Source organism: Anarhichas minor, unplaced genomic scaffold (genome assembly GCF_050575085.1).
Source record: "Anarhichas minor isolate MPS153535 unplaced genomic scaffold, ASM5057508v1 ptg000014l, whole genome shotgun sequence".
NCBI lineage: Eukaryota > Metazoa > Chordata > Actinopteri > Perciformes > Anarhichadidae > Anarhichas > Anarhichas minor.
Genome location: NW_027466460.1, coordinates 13,459,957 through 13,484,715, shown reverse-complemented (window position 1 = coordinate 13,484,715; position 24,759 = coordinate 13,459,957). Strand labels below are relative to the sequence as shown.

The 24,759-nt window shown below is 42.1% G+C and overlaps 3 protein-coding genes across 4 annotated transcripts; 1 reads left to right on the top strand and 2 right to left on the bottom strand.

Moving 5' to 3' along the window:
* Window positions 1-8,374: 8,374 nt before the first annotated feature.
* On the bottom strand, window positions 8,375-10,890 carry thumpd1 (THUMP domain containing 1). The gene is made up of 5 exons (XM_076091952.1): window positions 10,385-10,890; window positions 9,726-9,900; window positions 9,546-9,631; window positions 9,232-9,394; window positions 8,375-9,123 (listed from the first exon to the last, which is right to left on the bottom strand). Exons 1-5 carry the CDS (start codon window positions 10,592-10,594, stop codon window positions 8,786-8,788), a joined length of 972 nt encoding a protein of 323 aa, XP_075948067.1. The 5' UTR covers window positions 10,595-10,890; the 3' UTR covers window positions 8,375-8,785.
* A 733-nt stretch (window positions 10,891-11,623) lies between these two features.
* On the bottom strand, window positions 11,624-15,996 carry eri2 (ERI1 exoribonuclease family member 2). The gene is made up of 9 exons (XM_076091951.1): window positions 15,896-15,996; window positions 15,578-15,639; window positions 15,403-15,483; window positions 15,176-15,303; window positions 14,891-15,053; window positions 14,505-14,605; window positions 14,140-14,221; window positions 13,955-14,043; window positions 11,624-13,535 (listed from the first exon to the last, which is right to left on the bottom strand). The coding sequence occupies exons 1-9, from the start codon at window positions 15,916-15,918 to the stop codon at window positions 12,105-12,107; spliced, it is 2,160 nt and encodes a 719-aa protein (XP_075948066.1). The 5' UTR covers window positions 15,919-15,996; the 3' UTR covers window positions 11,624-12,104.
* A 351-nt stretch (window positions 15,997-16,347) lies between these two features.
* rexo5 (RNA exonuclease 5) lies at window positions 16,348-24,311 on the top strand. 2 transcript variants are annotated; one of them, XM_076091577.1, is made up of 19 exons: window positions 16,348-16,443; window positions 17,331-17,586; window positions 17,735-17,861; window positions 17,951-18,065; window positions 18,430-18,537; window positions 18,692-18,780; window positions 19,046-19,161; window positions 19,278-19,416; window positions 19,860-19,954; window positions 20,036-20,138; window positions 20,233-20,321; window positions 20,599-20,707; window positions 21,073-21,180; window positions 21,262-21,399; window positions 21,589-21,681; window positions 21,790-22,135; window positions 22,217-22,398; window positions 23,881-23,990; window positions 24,063-24,311. In XM_076091577.1, the coding sequence occupies exons 1-19, from the start codon at window positions 16,410-16,412 to the stop codon at window positions 24,112-24,114; spliced, it is 2,409 nt and encodes an 802-aa protein (XP_075947692.1). In that variant the 5' UTR covers window positions 16,348-16,409; the 3' UTR covers window positions 24,115-24,311. The 2 variants fall into 2 exon arrangements, with proteins under 2 accessions (XP_075947692.1, XP_075947693.1); XM_076091578.1 differs by lacking the exon at window positions 16,348-16,443 and having other exon boundaries at window positions 17,414-17,599.
* The last annotated feature ends 448 nt before the right edge of the window (window positions 24,312-24,759 follow it).

Here is a 24,759-nt window from a genome sequence, read left to right as displayed (position 1 = left end):
GGTCCCTTTGTTCCAGCTGCCACAGCAGATTTGGGCGTCTGTACGGAGGCCTGTCAGAAACAGGCTTATCTCTTGGGGGCCTCCCAGCACAAAGACCCATTTAGATGCTCACGGAGAGTGAAATCTTCATTATATACCCCTTGAAAGAGGAACAGACCTCTGCTCTTTAAGATAATTAATTGGAGACGAGTATTTTTGCGTGGCTCCAATGGTGGCTACAAAACAAAGGATAAGGAGAATCTAGTACAGTGGATCCTTTTATTGCGTTAGACATCGAGTGAGTTTGTTTCAATGTCGATGTTTCAAGTCTGTTTGTGTTCATCTTTACTTTAAAAGTAGACAATGTCACAGAGCTTTGAGGGACATTGAGAGTTGAAGCTTATCACCTCCTTTTTTGTCTTAATCCTACAACTCCAGTTTTTTCGTTCTCTTAAAATACTCTAATTAAGATACACCGAGGAACAGACAATATGTGAAATAAAGAAATCACTGCATCAATATCAAGGGTTTCCAGCCGTACATTTTCCATTCATGTATCTCTATATCATCCATCCATCCCTCCATCCACCTATCCATCCATCTGCTGGCCTTTCCCAGCCATGCCTGTAGTGAGAGTGTCAGTATATCTGCCATGGCGTCCTGCTGATGTGTATTGTGATGGGGCTGAATACTCCAGCTACCAATATGGCCTGCACCAATACTGGATTAGCCACAGTGGATTAGCTGCCTGCCCTCCTGCTGCTTATTCAAATATTGTTTCACGTATTGTCATCATTGGGGCAGAGCTCTGGCCCAGTAGCCTTCAAGCTACCGAATATTCTCAAAGAAAAAAACGGGGACAAAAAAAAAAGAAGTCTTTTGGTTCCATTACCCCGCAAAAGCGTCTGATTTCATTTTTTTTAAGCGAATGTGGAATATGGACAGCAGCGGGTTTTGGAGGTAACGTCGATGGGTTCGGAGAGCGGCTGCAGCCCTAGAACAGGGAGAATAAGGAGGATGGAAAGATGATGGAAAGCAAAACCCAACCAGGGCCAAAATCAGGCATGAAAGCGTGCCTTGATCTTTGATACATGGTGTTCTTCTTTTTTTCTCCACTCTCCCTTTCTCTCTTTCACCCTCACACATACACTTGGGAGTCAAGGCAATTGATGTGCTGCCTTTGATGGCAAAGAGAGGCCTATATTAACGGCCAAAAGACCATGATGAAAGGAGCTGAGAAAAAGAAAGAAAATGGGTAGAAAATGTGTTATCAGAAAGAATGGCAACTCATGTTAAATACTTGGGATGGAGCGATGGTAACCAGACATCGGGGCGTTGAGGGTTTGATGGTTTAATGGCAGCGGAGGAGAGGCTACGGTAGACGGAAAGCTTACCGTGCTAGCCCGGCGGTAGTGGTGGCTGAGGTTGTCCTGGTGGTTCCAGTATGTCATGCTGGTGGTCATCCTGTTAGAATAAGGGACGTGAATGCACCTGCTGCGTTGCCGGGGTTCCTCCTGGTGATCCGGAGGTCTGGACGCCAGTGGACGTCCCAAAGCAGGAGCGGTCGCCATCTTTGTCCCGTTGTTGTCTTGGATATCCTCTCCTGCGTCTTCATCCCTCCCTCTCTCCTTTGATCATGCCTCCCTCCCTTGCTCTCTGCCGTATGACATCATCACGCAGCGGTATCGACAAGCATCAAAGAACCTCTGGGCAGGACTGTGTATCTGTCGGTCTGCGCGTTTGAAAGGGGTGTAAATATGGAGCGTAAAGAGTCCTGTAACCCCCACCCCCCCAACGCTCCCCCCATCCACTGTTCTCCTCTCCCAGCAGATGCATGGTTTATTTGGCCAATACAAAACTATACAGACACCATGCGCACGCACCCACACCACCCATCTCTCAGACGGTTGTATCCCGAGGCCCCCTGCTGTGCCTGTAGCGTTTGATGATGTGTTTAACGGCTTCATTCATCCCATAGCTCGCTCCTTTCCTCCATCGTTTTTTTTTTTCCACCCTCCTTATCCATCTTCTCGAGCTGTTGCAACAAACCCAAATGTGTCCTTTAGTCAACTTTGTGGCTAAATGACAGTTAATTCCCTCTCAAACGGATCTAGCAAACACTCCTCCTTGAGTCGCCACCCCTCCTTCCTCCCACTTTGACTCTCATCCCCTGCTCTTTCTCTCTTACCTCTTACAGCTGGCCGGTACCATTTCCAATCCTGTTAAAGTTGTATGTCCTCTTGAGGAGCCCTTCTGTCTGTCTGTCATCTGCCTGAAAATCACATATACATGTTTCACTGTCACACTCTCAATCCTCCGCGGCAGCTGTTATCCAATCCAATGAGATCTTCCCCCTAAAAAAACACACAGAATTAGCAACAGAATGAGCAGCATTTGACCAAACATTCACGTATAACGGCAAACTGAATAAAGCCAATCAACTTTCCATAACTATCAGCATATCTCTGACATACATTTAACTTAAATAATAAACATTATTCCAGCAAGAGAGCGATTCTACAGAAATGGTGAGAAGTTGTAAAATAGGGATTAAAGTTTTCAGGTTGGTAACAGATAGAAAAGTTACCATAAGGTGTTATTTTATGCATTTTAGGGGGGGAAATGCAAAAGTTAAGATGGCAGTCACTGCTACCTGCTAGGGTAGTTATCTTTTAGCCAAACTAGTTTAGCTATTTTATTTAGATTTCGTTTTGTGGAATAGATAACTGAATTACCAAGGTGTCAGCTCATCAAATTTGATATTTCTCAAGAGAGTGTTGTAAAAAAGTGAATCAGCTAAGACTAGCAGTGGCTAACTGCCCAGCTACCTTTCACTTGATAAGCTTGAGCTATGTTCTTTGAGCTTTCTTGTTAGCTAACTACCTCTGCCATTTGGTTTGTAGCTTTATTTTGTGGTTGGTTATTGAACATTTTACATTCATTTTTGCAGATTTTTTTATATCCTAGAGTATGATCATTTTTCATATAGTGAAACCGTTGTCATAAAGTCGAACTCAATTTTGACTAAAATATGTAGTTTGAACGTAACATTTAGGGAGAGGCAAACATCTTTGTTATGTAAAGTGTAGAGTCAAACACGTCCTCTCTTAACAGCATTGTTGTTGCTGGAATCCAATTATATAATATCGTAATTACTTTTGCTGATAGCTAATAAGCTTACTTAAGCTAACCTATTAAAACCAAACCGAACAATAATACTGCAGCTGAAACAAAGGGTTTATGGTAAATTATAAATCTGATATATATATAGCATGGGTTCAATGTCTTGCTCAAAGAAACTTTGACATGCAGAAGTGTCTCTCAAAGTGTCCTTTAACCATAATAGAGGACGACCCGCTCGCCCCAATAATGTGTACTGTAATAACAATGTTTTACTGTGTAATTAAACTTTAACATTTCCTGCACATGCTTGAGAGGTTTTTAAAAACATACAGTAGTTTTTACATTCCAGTTTCTGATGCATTACTCATGAAAAGCTGAGGAAGTGACTGAGGATGTACTAGCATCGCAGCCCACAGTGTTTACCTGTAGTAGATTGCAAGATTAAACTCAGTATCGGTGAAGCTAATAACATGTGAATGTATGTAAATGTATGTTGCCTGTAGAAATGCCAAATTATAATGGCTTCAATAACATCTCAGGAGCCTTGGTGCAATTCATAGGCTGAGTTCTTTCTGTGTGTTCAATACAAATAAGGGCAAATTCATAAAAGTCTCATTAGTGAAATAGTGCTTTGATCCACTTTCTCTTAGCACTGATCATCGGCCAGTTAAATAAAAGAAAAGTAAAGCTTGTTTTAGAGTCGCAGAGCTGATGTCCCAGTTCCACCTCCTCTCCTCAGTCTCCTGTTCTTCTATTTTTCCCATTCACGTCTTTACTCTGCTCACCCTGCCGCCTCTCTGCCCCCACGTCCCCTCTGCTGTCTAACTAATTGTCAAGGTTCTTGTTAGCATTATGCTAAAATGCGTCTCTCTGCAGCAAAAGCCACCCAGTGATATGGAAAGCACCCTCTCAGCGAGGATTATACCACTGATGAGAATGAGTGAGTAGATGTGTGTGTGTGTGTGTGTGTGTGTGTGTGTGTGTGTGTGTGTGTGTGTGGAAGAGAATAACTGCTCCTGATTTTGTTGTTCACTTATGCTCTCTCCTCTCTGTGCCTCCTTCTCTTCAGCCCGACATACTGTTCCCTCCTAAAAACCAAGCCCTCCTCCACGTTCCAATCACATAAACAGTGATTTGCATTCAAACAGCATCTTCAGCCCAGGTATTAAGAAAACTAATTTCACAACATTAATAGACCACTTAAAAATGCCCACTTATTTCCTCCACAAATGACTTCCCATAATCCTCATCAACTAAATCCGTCTGCTGATTGCTCCCTTTCTGCGGGGACAAATGGGAATGTTTGGAAGCAATACGAGCACTCTTGGCCTACCTGTAGGATTGTTGGGGTAACAGCTAATAGCAGCGAGCTGACAGGCTGTAGAGGCTTGATAAGCATTTCTCATTATTGAACCCCATTCACATAGCTGGCTGCCACACACACACACACACACACACACACACACACACACACACACACAGCATCTCTCGGAGAAATAGATGTCCTCTAAATCATATTCCAATTGCAACAATAGATATAAATAAATAAATCATTGGTGTCTGCATCTATTGACTATGCATGTGTGTGTGTGACAAAAGAGAAAGCATATGGAAAGCTACAAACTGACACCTAGGGCTGGACAAAATAACAGAAAAGCCTCCCTATACAACAGCTCTGAAAAAAAATAAAAACAGTATGACAAAGCCCATAATCGGCGGTCATTTTTTAGGCCATAATTTGTTATCAAACAAACAGCACATTCAGTCAGTGTTGGTCTACTCGTGACAACTTTGCGAGTTGCCACAAGCGAATGCAGCTGTGTTTGTTGTACGTGCTCATGGTTTTTGAGACTTCACCATATTGCATAAATTTGCAGTGCTTGTGACAGATATGCAGACATGGAGACGCAGATAGCTCCGCTTTAAGAGGTCTGACAATCTCGCATAATGGCAAATGAGGAAATGCTGATGTGTAAGGTAATATGCGGTTGAAACGAATTAAAAGTGGAACTATAAATACACCATATTAAATAGGTTTCCAATGTAGGGGTTAGGACCCGTCGAGATGTCGCAAGGCACAGTAAATCTGCAACATGCATAATGAGACAGGACAGAAGAAAAATGTAGTTCTGCTGCTACTCTCCAATATTTGGTTGCATTCATTCTAAGTCGCAGTCTTGCTTTAATGCGTTCCTTCATAACAATGTGTGCCATTATTGTTACTATTTTAATTTGTTCAGACAGTAAAATAACCATTTTTTAAATTGGTTTTAAAAGCAATTTACTGGTGTGAAAAGAGACAAGCTGCCTAACCAATAGGCAATTAATTAAAGGAAAAACAATCTCCATCAGCTTGTTACTGTGATCGATGGCGTCCTTCATAGACTATATTCGGCCTAGATTGGAACAGTTTTAGTTATTTCACATGATAGACTTCTGTATTTGTGTTTTTATCTGTCCACTGGTGCAGTGGGAGGGTCTCTGTTAGAGATGGTGATGTCACGTACCTGCATGCACCAATCACAATGCAGAAACATTTGAATAAAAATGTGATGACAGTCGTGGGGTTGTTTGCTTGTCAGGTCACTGTCAATAAGATTTAATAAAATCACACCGACACAATTCTAATGAAGCAGTAAAAAACTCTAAACAAAAAACAAATGTGTTTTAATTCAAACTTTATCCTTTATTATTATTAGCTTATTAAGTATTAAATATGGAAGGTTATAGTATGATGCTTAAAACTTATTCTCAGGGGCTTTAACGGTTATTTTAACCACATGAGAGTAAGTGAAAGTAGACATGGAGTCCTTGAAAATCCCTGAAGCTCAACAGTGTGAGCCTCGGCGTGTTCACTCCGCGCCGTGAGAGAGGAGGCTACAGTTGTGAGGGGGCTGAGGCCATTGTTCGGGTAAAGTGAGACAAATGAGACCCTGGAGAGTACTACTTAGCCACTCATAAAGGTCAGATATGGTGCCACACCAATGGATGCTAATCCTGACCCTGGGGACTGTGTGCACATGCGCCTCTGGATGCGATTGTTTCACAGGCCTGTGACATTTCAACCTGAATGAGCGTACAATCCTGGGTGGCAGAGCAGCGTGTACGTGTCTGTATGCCTGTTTGGCTGGAAAGCAGTGGGCTTCAGTGCCAACTGAGGTTTAATTAGAAATGGCCTCGGGGGCAATTAAAACATCAGAGGCTATTTTCTCCTGTAGACAACACCAAGCGGCTAGTGCTGTAACTATTCTCTTGATTTTGATGAGGCTGGTGAATATCTAAAACTGTCCTTTTAAAATAAATTGAATAAAACATTTCAATAACCTGCATTTGTTGTACTTTTAAAAAAAAGAAACATTCAGCAGTCATAAAAATTGTCTTGACATTTCTAGGAAATTATGCTTTTATAATATTCTCTGTAAGATTTCACCTGACAGCAGCAGAGATATCATTACGATGCCGCCACTGTGATATCATTACGAGGCATCGCTGCACGTTAGCCATTATGTAGGCTAGTCACACCGTCTAATTGGCATTGTACTAATAACACGCTGGCAGGCTGAAAACATCCACTCCTTCCCCGCTTGTGGTGGAGCTATAAGCTTGTCAGCAGGTCACGCTGATTAGGGCACCTGAGAGCCAGCGCGAATGCAATTTGTGAGTTTTAGCAGAATGTGGTGGAGATAACGACTGACGGGTCACTGCAACAGTTCAGCACAAGTGTAATGAGCGCAGAGAAAATTCCTAACTCTGTTCATGCGTGTGTGTGTGTGTGTGTGTGTGTGTGTGTGTGTGTGTGTGTGTGTGTCAACTGTACGTGACGGAGGCAGAGTAATGCGGAGTGCTGCAGTTACAATGCACCACTTTTGTTTCAGCGACCATTTGTAGGAGCTCCTCAATTTTCCAGAAACAAAGCCAAGTTCTCCCGGTAGTACCTTCAAGAAGACAAACCATCAGCGGTTCATGACCTTTGCACATATACTTGCACTTGCTTAGATCTGTAAACTGAGTTGATGTAAAACGCATGAAAGAGGCACAGATGTAAAACATGCAAACACAGGAAACAAAAAGAAAAGAAAGAGAGCAGCTCATCATACCTGACCAGTTTGATCCAGAAACATCTCAATAACTACTGGATTGCCATGACATTTTGTACAGACGTTCATGGTCCCCAGATGATGAATCCTACTGACGTTGGTGATCCCCTGACTTTTCATCTAGTTTCACAATCATTTAACTTATTCATTACTTTAGTTTATGACCAAACACCTGCAAAACTAAAGGCATTCCCATCATCCTCAGCTGTTCTTATAGCTTGTTAAGATGCTAACACACTAAAACTATACGATCACCATCAATGTAAATCCACTACATCTGTAGGAGCTATTTATTTGTTGTTAGTATTTAGTTATTGTGTTCATAGGTAGTATTGTTTATTTATTCTAGCTGTTTCCTCATTTAGATTGGATTTTTGATCGCTTTATATAGCTTATCCTTTTGTTAATTATGTGTTTAGTTCAATTATTTTTGATGTTTACTATATTTAGTTTTTTTTGGTTTGTTAATGAATTAGGTAACACTGTGGGCACCTGCGGTTATGAATACATAAGTAGGCAGGTATAGGACCAGCATGCACCAGGGTGGGCTATGATTATTTACCAGAGCAAGAGAGACAGCGATAGGCATCACTTTTTTGGTTAATTCGCTTGAAAACCAGAGTCAAATTCCATGTATGCGTACACATACATGGCCAATAAAGCTGATTCTGATTGTTGCTTGCTTGTTTTTTTTGCTAAATAAATGAGAAACACAGAAATTTACAATGGACAATACTCTTCTGCCTGCGTATATACCACATACTTATGGTGCGTCAGTCAAATTACCACATCTGTCCTGAGACATGATCCAGTCTTTTACATCGATATAAAAGCCTATATTGTTCATTGTACAACCAGCTGAAAGACATTTAGAAAATGATTTAAAGCAGACATAGAAAAAAAAAAGACTGCAATGCAGCAAAGAAAATCTGTAGATTGTTTCATAGATTTTGATAAATGATTCATCAGAAGACCTGTCACACTGATGACCATGTCGCTACAAAATGAGGGATTACCTCCATCTAGTGGTGCAGAGAAGAACCACAGAGACGGTTAATGAGACAAAGTCACAGGACATTTGACAACCTGATGTGAGATGCAGGAATGTAGCCCCACCTGTTATGTTAATCACTGAAATATGATGTACTATAAAATAAGGATTTGTGGAAAAAACATTCAAACACACAGATAACTTTAATTCAGGGACTGCTTCAGGAAATAACAGTTTAAAAAACAGAGTTACTAAATGCGACACACCAGTTAACCAGAACAAAACACCTTTTTTTTTTTTAAAGGACACTGAAATTAAAAATTAAAATTCAGCATTAAAAAACTGAGCTGATGGCAGTTATGCTGCAAAATGGTAATACCAGTTAATTCAAAAATCACTTATTTAAAAATGGACATCTCAATGAAGTCATAGATATCTTTATGAATACAAGGAAAAGATATTAAATTAAATTCCGATTCTCTTCGAGTCTTGCGAACCTTCGTCGAGTCAGTTGTGAAAAAAAGGAACGGCTTTTTTTTTTTTGCTTCACATAGAAATTAAAAATCTGACTGACAGCTTTTCTAAATGTGAGCCATTACTCCCCGTGACCTTCGTCCTCCTCCCCAGCTTCCTTGTCTTCCTCTGGCACACTGTTGTCATTGTCTTCTTCGCCTTTCTTCGTCTCTTCTTTGGTCGTCTCCTCTGCATCGTGTGCATCCTTCTCCCCAGCTGTGCTCGTATCCGTTGGTGCTGGGGTCACATCGGGCTTCGGTGTGTCCTCTTTGACTACTTCCTGGACATTGTACTTTCTATACAGAGCATAGTCTTTTACCACACTGATGCAACACACCACCTTGATGACCTCCACAATGATTGTCAGTTCTGGGTTGGTCAAGTCAACTTTGTTCTTTGGGTTCAGCTTCCCCACGAGACCTGCAATGGTAAAAAAACAAAATCACAACGGATGATCAGAAAAAGGTAAAATCACTTTTCATCAGACAAAATTATCAACCAACAAATTCATCTAGAGTCCAACTCTACCTGCGATTGATTTGATGATTTCGTCTCTCTTGTTGTGGCTGCTGTTGCGAGCCTTGAAGGCGATCTGGTAGGTACCACAGTTTGGGGTTTTGAACCAAGGCTCCAGGAAAGTAGTCAGGTACTTCACCATGTCTTCCTGGAAGGCCTTGCATGTTCCCGTTACCTGGATGAGAAGAAAAACAAAGCATAAAGACAATGGCGGCAGCATGAAACTTAAATTACTGTAACACTATTTTTGATTGTCGTGAAATGGATTAAACAAATGGCTGCAGCCTTATTTCAATAAACTCAAAACTCAAATTTTAGCTTCTCACTGGTAGCATCCGAAGGATCACGCGGGACTTTTTCTTCTTGGTGGTGTGCAGATCAGACAGGATGTGATGAACCAGCTTGTCCGATTCTATGCGAGGAAGAAAAATAAATAAATTGTGGCCACAATAATACAGGAAAATAAAATACACGTCAATGATCCGTTCATTAAAAAAAGGACTTACCCAGATTTCGAGTTTTGATGAAGATGACATTGTTTGCTCCACTGTCCAAAGCCTGGAAGCGCCTCTGCTGTTTAGCTCCAGATGCTTTCAGCTGGGCCACTTCCTTCTTCAGCGCTACCTCAACATCTTCCTCAGCCTCCTCCTCGTCACTGCTGCTCCCATTGTTATCTTGCAGCTGCGATCATGAGAAAGGCGGGTCAATAACACCATAATACACGTCCAACTTTAATTACCTTCGTCTATAAAATGTCAATAAAGTACTGAATCATTTTTTTATTCCAATCATCACCTGCCCAAAAGCCAAAAATATTCAATTCAAAATGATGTAAAACAAGAAATTCTTGAAATTTAATAAGCTTTGGTTGAAAGTAATCAATTACACAAATTGTTGTGACTAGTTTTTTTAGATTTCGTATTTCCTGGTTCAACACAGACACATGTAATTTAGTGTGTATTGAAAAAGAGACCAGCTTGACCAGTTTAATTAAAGTCTGTTGACATGGGAATGTGCACAATGACAAGCTTTTGCTCTGGCGTTAAAATGATTTATGATACAATATGCTGTTTACTGTAGGGCGCAGTTCACTTGCTGCAACTTGCACGATAACGCAGGAACAGGAAAAACGGGGGACGGGATATCAAAGTGCTTCTGGACTCACCTTCTCGGGCCCAAAGAGCTCGTCGGCGTACTCATTGAGCAGATTGAAGGCCTCCGCGGTGCACTTCCTCTCGTTCATGTTGCACGTGATGAGGATCCCCTCCATGCCCACCTCCAGCTCCCGCGAGCCCTTCCACCGCTTGCTGTGGTGGTGGCCGGCCGCATACCGCTTCTTGCTCCGTTTCCTCGCGTCGTTGGACGCGGCCGACATGTTCGCAGATAATCCTTCACACTGATATAAACCCTTGTGTGTATCTAGGCTCAATAGCAGCGGGCTACGCTGTTGTTATGGTTAACGTTGCTGTCCCCTCCTCGGCTATATTAGCCGTTAGCTTAACAGCTGAGGCTAAGATTTCAGAGACTCTAAAGGCGCAGAGACAACAGCGTAAACGCGATGTGGTCTTTTCAAAACGATACAGCCTGTCCCGCCTAAATATGTGCTCACAGTACTGCAGCTGTTTCAGAGAACCGATGTCTCATTCAGTCACAACATAGCACGTTTTTAGTTGTACTGTACGGCGCGTGAAGAGGGACAAAAGTCTTCGACGTTTTCGCGAATCATCGTTCACCTTTGGATTATTGACTTCCTGCTTCAACCTGGTGGTGGACGAAACTAAATATACATTTACTCAGTGAGGTACTCGAGTATTTCCCTTTTATGCTACTTTACACTTCTACTCTACTACATTTCAGAAGAAATAAAACTGCCATTTTGATTTCACTACAGACTCTTAATTAATAAATCACAGATCAATTAATACATTATGATATGCTACTAAAAAAGTATGTTTTGATAGTTTTGAATGCTTTTACTTAAAATATAATACTCTTAAATCCTAGTACTGCTAGTTTTACAAGACAGGGTTGCACTCTAAAATAAAAGTTGTAGCCCATTCACGCTACACACACAAAGAGAGTATATATATACAAATATTTAAATTAGAGTATAATTAAATTATAATAAAATATTTACAAACAGTTACTTAAATACAATTGCTTATAAACATATACATACCTAGAGAGACTTTAGTTTATAATGGAAATGAATGTAATGCAAAAGGTGGGGGTATAGTAATGTGGAAACCAGCACAACAGAAGTTCCATGTCATATATTTGTGGTTGAATATGAGGACGAGGTCTAATGCTGCTCTGTAGTCTAATGTAACTTCAGTAACAGATGTGAATACTTCAAAACACAAAACAATTTAAAGATTAAAACACAAAATACAAAGTCATGATTAAAACAGTCACTTCATTTTATTCAACATTTCATTTGAAAGCACATTTCCAAAAATAGCATTCTTACTGTACAACACGTAGAAAATTAAGTTTATTATCAATGTTCATTATTGGTTGATTTGATTATTTCAATAAAAACTGCATCACAAACATTATATGAACTAATAGTTCATTGTGATCATTCATTTATGCTCATTTCACTTTTACATCCTAAATCCAACATGATATGAAATAAAGAAAAGTAATAAAATTGATTTTTCATGAAAGCCAAAATGGAATCAATACATTTACTTGAGAAATAACTATGTCAGTAAAATGACAGCTTTAGCGTATCGATTACGTTTTTACTTTTCTTTTACAAAACATATGTGAACAAGTTAAACAAAATAACGTTTTTTGACAAACAATTGGTTCAACATGACAATATGATATCACAAAGTCTCTGTGACTGAGGTAGAACATACACTCTCAGCTCCACTGTGTTAGCAGCTCTTTCTCAGTGTGGACCTGTGGGGTGGACGACTCAGAGTGGAGTTGATCTGACAGAGTGAGACAGAAGACCCGACAGCAGGAGCGCCCACTGAACTGCTCTTCATCAGAGCCGACTCCCACTTGAAGAACTCGCAGCCCTTCTGGATCCCTCCGCCGCTGCCGGACCGCCGGACCGGGCAGCAGAAAAAGCCTCGCCCCTGGTTCGGGCCCCCGTTGGATACGACCTGGCGCTTTGCACGACGCCCGCAAGCACACAGTGGGGCTGTGATCCTCTGCCCTCCCTTCGCTGTCACAGGAATGGAGCAACGATTGGTGAGCGAGGCGAGCACGCTGGTCGACAGAGAGGAGAGGACATTCTCGGAGGCGCAGAAAGAGCCACGTGAGGAGGGACGTGAGGGTTTTGCTGGGTTGGTGAAGATGGTGAAGGAAGGTTTTGGAGTCTCGCTGTGCTTTGTGACGACTGCTTGTGGCCGGGCAAATGAGGTGTAAGGGGTGGAGGTCTTTTCTGGGATAAGGAGGTTGTGTCTGAGTAGAGAGGGTGGGTTTGTTTTTAGGATTTCATGAGGCCCGTCTGGCTTTTCTTGTACTTGTAGAGAGGTTCTAAGTCCTGTTTTGTGCCGATTTGATTTGGAGTCCCGAGTAACAGCTTCAGGCACAGCAAAATAAGTACTGGGCTCTGGGATCAATGAATGCTGCCTGATTATATTTAAGTGATTAGACGTTGAGGACCAACTGGTGATCTTATTTTTAAAGTTGCCTTCATCGCTCACCGTGTCTCTTGTTTTGTCTCTGAATGTAACCCGATCCCAAGATGAATGTGCTCCATCGGGCCTTTCCCACACATGGCATCCGCTGTCAAAATCCGCCACATAATCAACGTCAAATTCTCCAATGACATCATCATCACCATCACCCTCCAACACCACATCGTCATATGAACCACACCTGTCCTCGGTTTCCACGAAAGGTTCCGCACCTTCCTCTTCTACCGGTGCTCCCGTGTTGGACGGCTGGTGTGTCTGAGGCAGATTTGAAAGGCAGCCTAGAGTAGTCGAACACAGAACAAGGCTGCTGCTGCTGTTGTTATCGCGTGGTGAAGGACAGTTTACCATAACTGAAGAGGAGATATTAGCGACAGCCACCGCTTTGACGGACCTCCTGCTGCAGCCCCAGAGTGGCGTAGTTGTACCATTCAGCAGCGTCTTTGGTGAGATCAGACTTTGGCAGATTTGTACAGAACTTGAGTTCCTCTTTGGGTCGAAATCCTTTAAAATGTTCTCTGGACATGATTTTATCCGACATGATTCTGGAGGAATTGGTGACGATGAGGGTTTGTTTGTAGACGGTGCGTTTTCCTCTTTGTTGGATGTTTTGTTGTCTGCAGTTGTGTTTCCAAACATGGGTTTGACCTTTAATGGCATCTATATTAAGATGAAAGACATAATCAGTGACTCATAAAATATCCATTCCTGGGTTTCGTTGAAACAGCAGTCAAATAAATTCTCCCTTTAAACTGCACGTTCACTTGTCTTGCTCTTATTTATTTCTTCAGTGTCCGGAAATATTTACTTCACATTTAACGCACAAATGTCTAAAAGCTAGCAAATGTCATGAATATCAGTGTTTAGGATTTGCAACAGTCCAGTTATATATTTGTTTATTTATATAAGAAAGCTTCAAAACAAATTAAAACATTTTACATTTCTGAATCAAACGAGCTTCATCCACAAAGACTTCCGTATATAGTCATCCTCCACAACGGGTTTTGCTTGGGAAGACAGAAGGGAGGCCGGGGGGGGATTTAGGAGTTGGGCTGCATCGCTGGATGACGGCCACTCACCTTCTCCAGGCTCCTGGTGATCTTCATCACACATCCATCCCTCATCATCCTCGCTGCCAACTGAGCTGTATTTCGGGAGTCATCCAAACCTGAGGAAGGAGGAAAAACAAGACACGCTGGCTCAGATTGAGTCTATTTTCTGTGTGGGTGTATTTTGACGAAATAACTTTAAACTTTGTTTGTACCAGAATGTTCTCTCCCTGAAAACTGTATTCCCAGATCTTGTAGTGCCCCGTTCAGGCCTTTGGGTTTCCTGTCGTAAAACAGCTGAAAAATACCAAAAAATTGGTTAATCACGGCACAAGTGTGAAGATTTGCTGCTTTTCTTGGTTACATGTCATTCATAACCGAATACCTTTTGTACAGGTGGTCGGACAAAATAAGCAAATTGAATACTTTACCTTGTAACTTCAAATGGGAATATGCAATAACTATAAAATGTCATTGATGTTGTAGACTAAATAATAACTGGTACACTACACAATTGTTAGGTAAAGCCATAAGCATGAGTGATAAAACATGAAGGACAACAGAGTGAGCTTCCACTTACCTTGTAGGTGCTTCTCAGGTCGATCCAGCTGTTGAGCACATCAGGCTTATGGAGCTGCTTGCGTTTACACTCGTACTGCAAACAAACTCCGAGATCCCAGTCTGACACGCAACGCAGACGGAGGCACATTAAAGTTAACAATGTGTTTTAAGTTCAATTTATCCACTTCATTTCCAAAATTCCAATGAGTTGAAAATAAACTGTTGAGGCAAAGCAGCCTTTTCATTTCACATCATGCAACAGCACGGAGCCAGATAATCAGTGTTGTTGTACACGATTTGTAACGTTAGAAGATAAAAATGGCATTCTAGTTGATGTTAATTGTGCTCTTGTTTCCAAAGCAGGGAAGATCCTCATTAACTGAGTCCAAAGCAGCTGACTTTTACCTGACCATGTGACAAAAGTACACAGTTTTTGAGAAGGTGAAGGTGCAGAAGATCTCTGTGGTCTGTTGGGAAAGACCACACCCATCTCCAGCTGCAGGTTTTGCAGCCAGCGGCTGAACCGAGAAAGGCCGATCTGAAGGGGGATCCCTGCCTCGACTTGAATCTGTAGGACAGAGAACCAAAGACGATGTCAGATGTGATGCAAAACTATTTACAGCGCACGGCACCAGAAGGTGCATTGGTACGTTTGTAGCAGTGTAGATATGCACACACACACACAGTCACCTGTGTAATCCCGGTCAGCTCGGTGCAGAACTCGGACAGAATGGGGTGCTCTTGGGGTTGAACATAAGTGTGAAACTCGGACTCGACCTCCCCTGTGGATGTGTTCAGTAGAACAGCAGGAAACTCAACTGGCATGGCGGGAAAGAAAAGAAAGAGGGACACGTGTTACCAGCAGTACGGGTGAAAAGTAACAATGGTCCACATGTGACATATAAAGGGATACTTACTAATTTCCTGGCTGTAGTTGGTTTTCTCTCTCCAGCAAGTTGACTCAAAATCAATCACAATGAGGTGTGAAAATATCTGATCTGAAAGAAAACAGACAGTGTAATAGAGTAATGACGAGGGGATCAAGTACATGAACTGTGTATGCATATTATAAATACAAATAATCATACTTACTTGATAATGATGTCTTTGACCCATTAGAAGATTTACTCCTCTGCCTCAATAATCCGAGTTCTCTGTGGAGACAGGAAGGGATCGAAGAGCCACCGTTAGAAGTAACGTTACTACTAACGTTACTACTATTACAACTAACGTTACTACTAACTACTGCTATTACAACTACTACTATCTACTGAATAAACTGTTTAGGGGCAAGTACTGCTGACTATTTCAACAATATTCAAGCACTGCACGTAAACAACGTGGCTAATGTGGTTGTAAAACATTTAAGGCTATTAAGTTACAACGTCATGTTTCTAATCGGTCACTTACTTGGCCAGTTTCTTTGTAGACATAACGTTTGCTAGCAAACAACTTTACAAAAAATATGTTTGAAAAAGCAGCAAAAATCGCGCTGCTTTTTTAAAATGTTCATCCATCAGTCTGAGCTCGATTAACTGGGACTAGTCAGAAACAAATAGTCGATCGCAGAAAAATCGTACAGTTCATCGAAACTGAACTGATCGAACTGTATTTCCAGTTTTACCATATAGTCACCAAAACAAAAGCATGAAATACTGCAGCACATATAAAGCACCACGACTGTTAATATTTATATGTCACAGTCTGATTTGTAATGTTTTACGTTTTTCTTCAAACCTCTTAAATTCTTCAATTTAGCTACATTGACTGACTAAAACACATGACTACAGTTCTAGCTTCATTCGTTTATTTTTAAAAGTTTCGAACCGGAAGTAGTGCTGGCACATTTGTTTTTAACTTATCACAAATTGTAACGTGCAGCAGCGCCTCATGTGTTTTTAGCCTCTACCGGTAGTAGAAAAACATGAATTTAGAACCCTCAGGATCCATAACATCTGGTATGTACACCTTTTTATTCTGGTAACTATTCTCACACGTATACTTAACTTATAAGTACTCCTAAATTATAAATGTATAAGTGTAATTTATTGTTTAAACAAGTAAGTAAGTAAGTCAGCTAGCTAAGCGAGGTGTGTAGTGTTTCTAGTAGTTAACTGTTACTCTTTATTCTCACTTTAGTTTCGCTAGCTTTGTACAGCAGTAAAAGCTCAGATTCCACTGGAATCAACTCACTTGAACCTACAGGGAAAAAAAAGCTTAAACTTACTTAATTTACCTGAAAGTTGCAGCGGAAATAAAGACAACACACCATCATACAGTCACCGGATATGCTTTAAATGCACCCCCCCCTCATAATAGTACCACAAAGGCGAATGATACCAATACTAATCCATTACTTATTTCATTGCTTCACATTCAGGTTTGTACTGTAAACATGTTTGTCTTCAAATCATTTCTCTCTTTTGTCATGGACGAAAGTTACTTTCAGTAAAACTGTAATCGTTTTGAGTTATTTCCTATATTATGGGGCTAGGGTGGTATAGATATTTAGTCATTAATGAAGGCATGACAATCTTCAATCTCAAAACTCCTTAACTTTTTCTCTGGGTTTATATTTTTGTCTTAGAACAAAGCAACCACATTCCAAACAGCACCTGAGGCTTAGCTGTCAGTTATAGATATTCAAAATGCAGACACATTTTGCAAGTATTGAGCTTTGACACACAGCCCTAGTTGGCTAAACATAGCGCTCCTGTGTTCTACTTTCCAAAATACAACAATATGAATTTAAAGATGCACATGTGTAACTCCTAGACGTCCATAAACTTCGACAGCCAGGAGACGATGCCATTTCAAATGTCTTTTTGTTTTCACCTCCCGGTAGAAACATCTGGTGAGCTTTCATCAGCAGCAGGAGCATGCAGCAGAGGGAAAAGACGGAGCGTCGGCCCCACAGCGCACAGGGAGGCCAAGAGATTAAGAAGTGTGCAGCGGGAAGGTCAGGAGACGCAGACGTCTGGACGCTCGCCGAGTATTTCTGTGCCGCTCGACCGCCTTCAACAACCAATTACACCGAGTGAGCTGACGGAGCTGCTGCACTATGCCGCTCTGGGGAAAACGGGTGGCGTCAAACAGCCCAGGTGATGACTTATGGTAGTAACATTAACTCTCTGTAAAGCACTTTTACTGCGTCCCTTCGTGCTCTAACGATTATCTAAATGATCCTTTTAAACGCCACACCACTTAGTCTCTTTCCTCTGTCTCTTCATCCGCCTGTGTGTCTTCTAGCTGGTGTCATCTCCACCATCAGAAGAGGGTGAAAGCTGTGAATGTGGTGATCGTGGAGGGGCTGACCCAGAGTCACTTTTACAAACACTACCTCACCCTGCGGCACCTCAGGACCAGCTACACCACTGTGAGTAACCAGCAGGGTAAATGCACAATGATGTCAGCTATGAGTGTCAGTGCTTCGGGTCAACGCTGGACCTTGTCGTTGTTATTTAGAGGGTCACATTTACGCCGTCACCTACCGACCTGGCGTCAGGAATCTTCAGCGGTGAAGTCCCGGAATCGGACGCTCCGTCCCAAAGGCACAGTGAAAGCAGTGAATTGCACAAAGGTGGGAATCTTTTGTGGGTACGTCCTGACTGTGTGTAGATCCGGGCTATACATACATCACCAGTATGACGTAAGAGTCGGTTTTATCTGAGACTTTGTCACAAAATGACGATGAAGCCCACACAGCTATCCTCATTATTAAAGGCTGCTAATAGAATTTTCCAAACTTATTATAAATGCCTCACATCCACAGTTCATTTGACTAATATTCTTCCTCTGAAGGCCTTAATATGCATCCCCGGAATATCATCGCATTATCTTAAAGTGGCATTTAGTCAGAAATAGTATACCTCTCAGCTGTAGTTTGGTTGTTTATTGTTCTTTATTTTGTGTGTGTGTGTGTGTGTTATTACACACTGCTGCAGCACTGAGGATTCACCCAGTAATCACCAAGTTCGGGACACAGAGGAAAGGACTGACAGCGTATGTTCTCCCCCAGGAGGAGATGATCAAGAAACACTACCCTGTCAAAGGTGAGTCAGTCTCTCTCTCTCTCTCTCTGTTTTAAGAGCTCGACTTTGGCTGGGTTAATATGGACGTGGCCTCACTCTCCATTGGCTGCTGTCTCCGTCCACACCTCCACCTTCTCCACCGTCTCTAGCTTCTTTTCCTCGTCTCTGTCTCCAGGAATGCCGGGCTTTGAGGAGTTCGTGTGCACAGACGGTGTTGACTGCGTGACTGACGGCAGCCCTCTGTATGGACTGGACTGCGAAATGGTGAGAGGATGCGCTCAGTTATACACTCCATTCACACTTTACGTTGTAGAATACAGTGCTACAGTTTCAAACAATCAATACTGCAGCATGCGCTGCGACAAAGAGACAGGTAGAATTTGGATTATATATATATATATATATACATACTGGTAGCGGCTTTTAAAAAACGAAACCACGACTTAACTGTGGAAATAAACTCATACTGTACCTAATATTATATGTATTATATATCATGTGTTGTCCGTGTGTGCATGTTGTGCTTCAGTGTCTAACAGAAAGAGGGAACGAGTTGGCTCGCGTCTCTCTAGTGGACAGTGATGGGAACTGTTTGCTGGACGATCTGGTGAAACCTCAGAACCGAATACTCGACTACCTCACCAGGTACACACACACACACACACACACACACACACACAGGTGTGCTTTTTAGATAACCACCATCAATCACTGTGTTAAAAAGCTAAAAGACATGTTTGTTGCTGTGTGCGCTCCGATAGGTTCTCTGGTATAACCGCAGCGATGCTGCGACCAATCACAACGACGCTGCGTGATGTTCAAGTGAAGCTCAGGCAGTTGTTGCCGAGCGACGCGGTTCTGGTGGGACATTCGGTAAACAACGACCTCGTGGCTCTGAAAGTGAGTTAAAACTGACATTTCAATTCCTGCTCGCGTCAATAGAATTATCAGGATAAAGTTCAATTCTGAGTAAGACGGTATTTTTGTTGTATGTCTGAATGTGTCATGAATCTGAGGTCGGCCTTTGTTTACGTCTTTACGACGTGTAACGGCTCGTATCGCTGTTTGCGTGGATTTAAGTATCATTTTGAGGTACATGCACCTCTCGTCACTTCATCTGGACTTATGAATTGGATACATTGTTAAAGATTAAACCAGCGGCTTCCAAACATTTTGACTTTTCACCTAAAAATATATATATATATATGTATATATTAATAGTTTGTTTTATTCATTTATATTATTCATAGGTATCAGAATATTTTTGGAGAGTCTCTCTTCAAAAGCAGATCTATTTGTTCTATGAAGTTTTGACCTGTATTGTGTTTGTGTCCTGCCTGCAGCTGATCCACCAGCATGTAATCGACACCTCGCTGCTGTACAGGAGAGACTTTGGACAAAAGTTTAAACTGAAAGTCCTGGCAGAGGTCGTGCTGCAGTAAGTTCTCTGTCTCCCTCTCTCTCTCTCCCCCGTCTCACCCACCAGGGTTTGTAATTAGATTTTCCACTTGTGTTCCAGGAGGCAAATACAAACTGAAGGGAAGAAGGGTCATAATCCCATTGAGGATGCTGTAGCAGCCCTGGAGCTGGCTCAGTATTTTATCAAAACAGGACCTCGTCAGGTAACACACTCTCTCACACACACTCACACACACACACTCTCACACACGTACACACACAGTTGATATCTTATCTTCTGTATATACTCACTCTCAGGTTGTAGAGCTTCACCTGGAGGAGCTGTGGGGATACACGATAATGGAGGAGTCCGCTGACTGTGAACCTGCACCCAAACCAAGTCTCAGGTACTAAACTTGATGCTGTCTGTAAACCTCTTTGTCTTCTTTACACCTGACCACAGTTACTCAGACCATGTCCTCACAAAACCGTGTCTTTCCTCTGAGTCTGGGTTTGTCCTCCATGCTAAGCTAACATTTTACACACCCAGAATGTACCGATCTCTTTAACTCAAACAGTCTTTTTGACATTTTCTACTCATGTCTAGGCTTTAATTGTCCAACAACAAAAGAAATGGTTTAGGATGTTTAACGCCTTCTTGTGAATCTTTATTTTCTCGCTCAGGTTTGCGGACATATTACAGACTCTCGGCCGGTCAGTCGCCTACTTAGGAAAGCGTTCGGACCTCATCCTGGATCTGTCCAATCAGCAGTGGCACAGCTCTGACAAAGAGGTGAGACATGAGAAGTGTTGACCCTGGAGCCGTCTGACCTTTCACCGGATCAAACAAACTAAATTAAGTTTTTTACCCAAAATATGAAATCTTTCCATTTGTGGTGCATACAAGTCCTTATAAAGAGTTTGATGGTTAACCCGTTTGTTAGGTATTAGGATCCCTGTCTCCGTTTGGTGATGAATATCATCAGGCATCTGGTTTTGATGAAAAATCTTTAGTGGCATTTCTGCCTAATTTAACAACCAACATTGACAAAGAGAGGAAAGATGAATGAAGTTGTACATACAGGACTGTATGTCCTGTGTCTTTCTAACCAACTCCTCCCTTTCTTCACCTCTGTTACTAAATCTCGCCTCCTTCAGGTGTTGGCCTCCTTCAGCAGACGGACCAAGTGTCCGTTCCTCTCGGTGCTCCAGTTGTCGGACCATCTGAAGAGGTGCCACCCTCGCCAGGAGCAGCAGCACCAGAGGGTGAGGGCATCTATTCACACCGTGATGCGTTTTTAAAGTGTTGTTTTAATGTGCTGCTTAACACGTGCGTCCGTCCTGCAGGCGCGTGCGAACCTTCGGGATATGTGCGTCGTGTTCGCCGGGCCGTTCCCCGCTGATTTCTCCGAGAGGGAAGTGAGGCGGCTGTTTCGCTGCTGTGGACCGGTTCGAAGTATCAAAATGTTGACCACAACTGTCAGGGTACATCTCGCCTACATTTACGATTTACATTTAATTGACGGTGTTTCTGTCGCTGATGTGCCACTGAATTCATCTGAGGATGCGGTGAAAATGGCCGCTTCAGTTCTTCTTAAACTAGAGCTGTAAAAGCTGTTTTTGGTTGTCATTTATTAATCGTACCTGTGTTTTCTGACTATGTTTGGTCTCCAGGTTCATGCAGAGGTAGAGTTTGAGCTGCTGGAGGGACCTGTGCTGGCTCTAAAAGCGTTGAATGGACTTAATATGCAGGGACAGCCCATCAAGGTAACTCTCTTCCCCCCTTTTCCTTCTGTCACTTATTCCTTTTACTTTACAGTGGAAGTTACTCCAGAAACGTTTGCAGAACTGTTTGCTTGCGTGTGCCTTTTCTAGGTCCAGAGGCCTGTTTACGAGTCGATGCTGGACCTGGATCTGACTCTTGATGCTTTGATGTGTGACAGTCTCAACACCAGTCACCTCTACGCCGTTCAGTTGAACCCCAGCATGGCTGAAGACCTACGCATTTCTGCACGGGTCAACGGACACGCGTCGGATGCAGAATGTCCGGGTGTCACTTCTGTTAGAGCGGCGAACAGGTTGTCCTCAGCGAAAGTAAACGGCACCAGAGAGTCTCAACTGTCCGAGGAGACGATCAGAGAGACATTCGGTCACTTTGGTTCGGTGGAGAGAGTCGTCCTGCCTGCCAAACGTGGAAACCGTGCAAGTCATGCATACATAAGTGAGTAAAAAGTACTCTACTTGTCGTACCGTTCAAACAAAGTGTCCGTGCGTCTCTTACACGAGTGTCTCCGGTTGACAGAGTTTGAGAGCTCAGTGGATAAACACGTGGCCCTCAGCTCCTCTGAGGATCTCCGGAAGGAAAACTACCTCGTCTGTCCTTCCCTGACTCCGCCGCACTTACCCTCGTGGGTCAGCGCGGTGCATACCGGCAGCGAAGCGGCGGAAGGCGAGGAGAGGACCCACGGGCACACCAGTTCTCAGGTGAAGACAATGGGTGCATCGACATCCAGCTGGTTGTCACACAGACACAAAATGTCTGTCAGCATGCGAACACACTCCAGTGACAAAGTACAGATTGGACGGGCGTTTTCCCTGGTGCCAAAGTTAGATTTTTTTATTCTGTTTTGCCCCGTTAGAAGAAAGTGTATGTAGAAGAATGGTTTCATCCATCACACTGGTGGTACTAGTGTAGCTATAGTCCTGTATGCTTATTCCTACATGGTTGACAGCCCAAGACGACAGCTGTTTTGGGAAACGCTTTAGCGTCACAGTCCACGGAGTTTTGTGCCGTTCAGGAGTAGATGTTTTCGAGACTTAAAAACTACGGAAGCCGAGAACCGCCCTGCTTGCGACTATTTCTTTTTTAAGGCCGTTATCTTGAGATCACAAGTTGATTATTTTGTTATCTCGTGATAACGATGCATAACAAAGACGGCTCCGCCTCAGGCTGACCAGGATTAACCCCTGTTTGTTAATCCAGAATAAACTAAATTAAATCAAAATGAAATGACGAGGGCTGATGTCTTAGACCTTGAGTGAAGTCTGATGCGTTGATCAATAATGGGTACTTCCTGATCTGTTAGTTTCATCTTAAGTCAGCTGCTCCAGTTGTCAAGACGCCATCTAAATGGGAAGCTGAAAGTGCCATTAAACGCTTCTATTTTGAATGAAGACAATTATATAACCCACCTCTTGTTAATTATTTTTTTTATAATTTTTTATAATTTTTAATCAGTTTTATTTACACTGGAATGATTGAAAGAGGTCATTTTAAAACACAATGAAGGCAGGTCAAGGTGATTATATTATCGGGCAAATTCTGATTTAATTCTCTGAAGATTGTCAGAAGATGACATCCCAACAATGGCAGACACTTTGGTCTGGCTTTACTCTCGACCTTTGGACTTACTGGCTGTGCAAAACCGATGAAAGAGCTCATTATTATAATAACTGCTTTTAAACGGCTGTGCTTTTGTTTTTGGTGATTTTAACATGAATTGCGTGAATATAGAGGCGTTTAAAGTCACGTTCTGCTCTCCGTACATCTATGCATGCTGGCATGGCACTGCTGATCTCTGATAAACGTAACAAGTAACGGGCAGAAACGACCTTTTTTGTTTTCTAGTGATAAGGTGTTGATTATCTGGCGATAAAGCTTGCTTCCTCTCGAGATAACAAAATAATTAACTTGTGATCTTGAGATAAAAATGTATTGCAAGCGCGGCAGTTCTCGGCTTCCATAAAAACCTGATAGAAAACTTGAGCTTTTAATATTTATTTATTCCTCGATGAAAGAATATCCTGCTAAGTGTTAATGACTGAAATCGAAGCACAAAGCAAAATCGCTACAAAGTGCATATGAGGGAGAGTAATTAGTACATTTCTGATTTGATCTTAAGACTTGTACAGTTAATGATTTATTGAACGCATGCAATGAAGACTCCTTTTATGTAATCTGTGTAGGACCAGGAAATGGATCTCCTGATGGGGAAGTTGGACCGCCGCCTGAGGAAGCTCTTCAGCTCTCTCCCAGAAGGCACCTTGTCCGTGGTCGTGCTGCTCGGAGACACCAGGTGAGGACTCGGTCTGAGGAAAATCTGCAACCAGATTTCATTATTTCTAAAACCTTCTCTTCTCTTCCCTAGTGCTCATGGCTGTCCTGGTTTGTGCCTGATGGAGGTCAAGCGAGGAGAATGACCTGCACTCAACATATCCTCCAGTCCACTTCCAGACTTCTTTTAGTGAAAGATGAGCGCTGTATGTCTGACTGTTTTTATCGGTAAAATGTATATAAAGCAAAGTTTAAGTCAAATACAGTGTAAAATTGTAAAATATTTTTGGTGGCCTAAAAAAATACTGAAAGCTACAAAGTAAAATCTGCCTTTGGTACCCAATGAGTTTGTGTCTCTTAATGGGAAACTAACAGTTTACGAGTGCGATCATGAAAGTCGGACTTGGCTCATAACTCTTCATAACACATGCTGGGGTGGAGATACGGTTTGTTCTCCTGGAAGAAGTTAAAGATGGAAGATTTATGACCGTATCAAACACCATGTTGGAGGAATGTTTATATTCATTGAAGTAAAATAAGAATATTGATTAATGAGCAGTATTTACCATACAGAATCTATTCATTTTGATACTTCAACAAAATTAGTTTGATGTCAAACTCCTTTCATTTTTGACTTTCAGTAACCATGATTCATGTCTAGAGTTAGAAGTATAGAAGCACAGGTGTTACTAATAAGACTAACGACGCCGTCATTGAAGTGAGGCCACAAGCACAACACCAGGACCCTGAAACTGAAGCAGCTAAATGGAATTCAGCCGTCACGAGTAGCT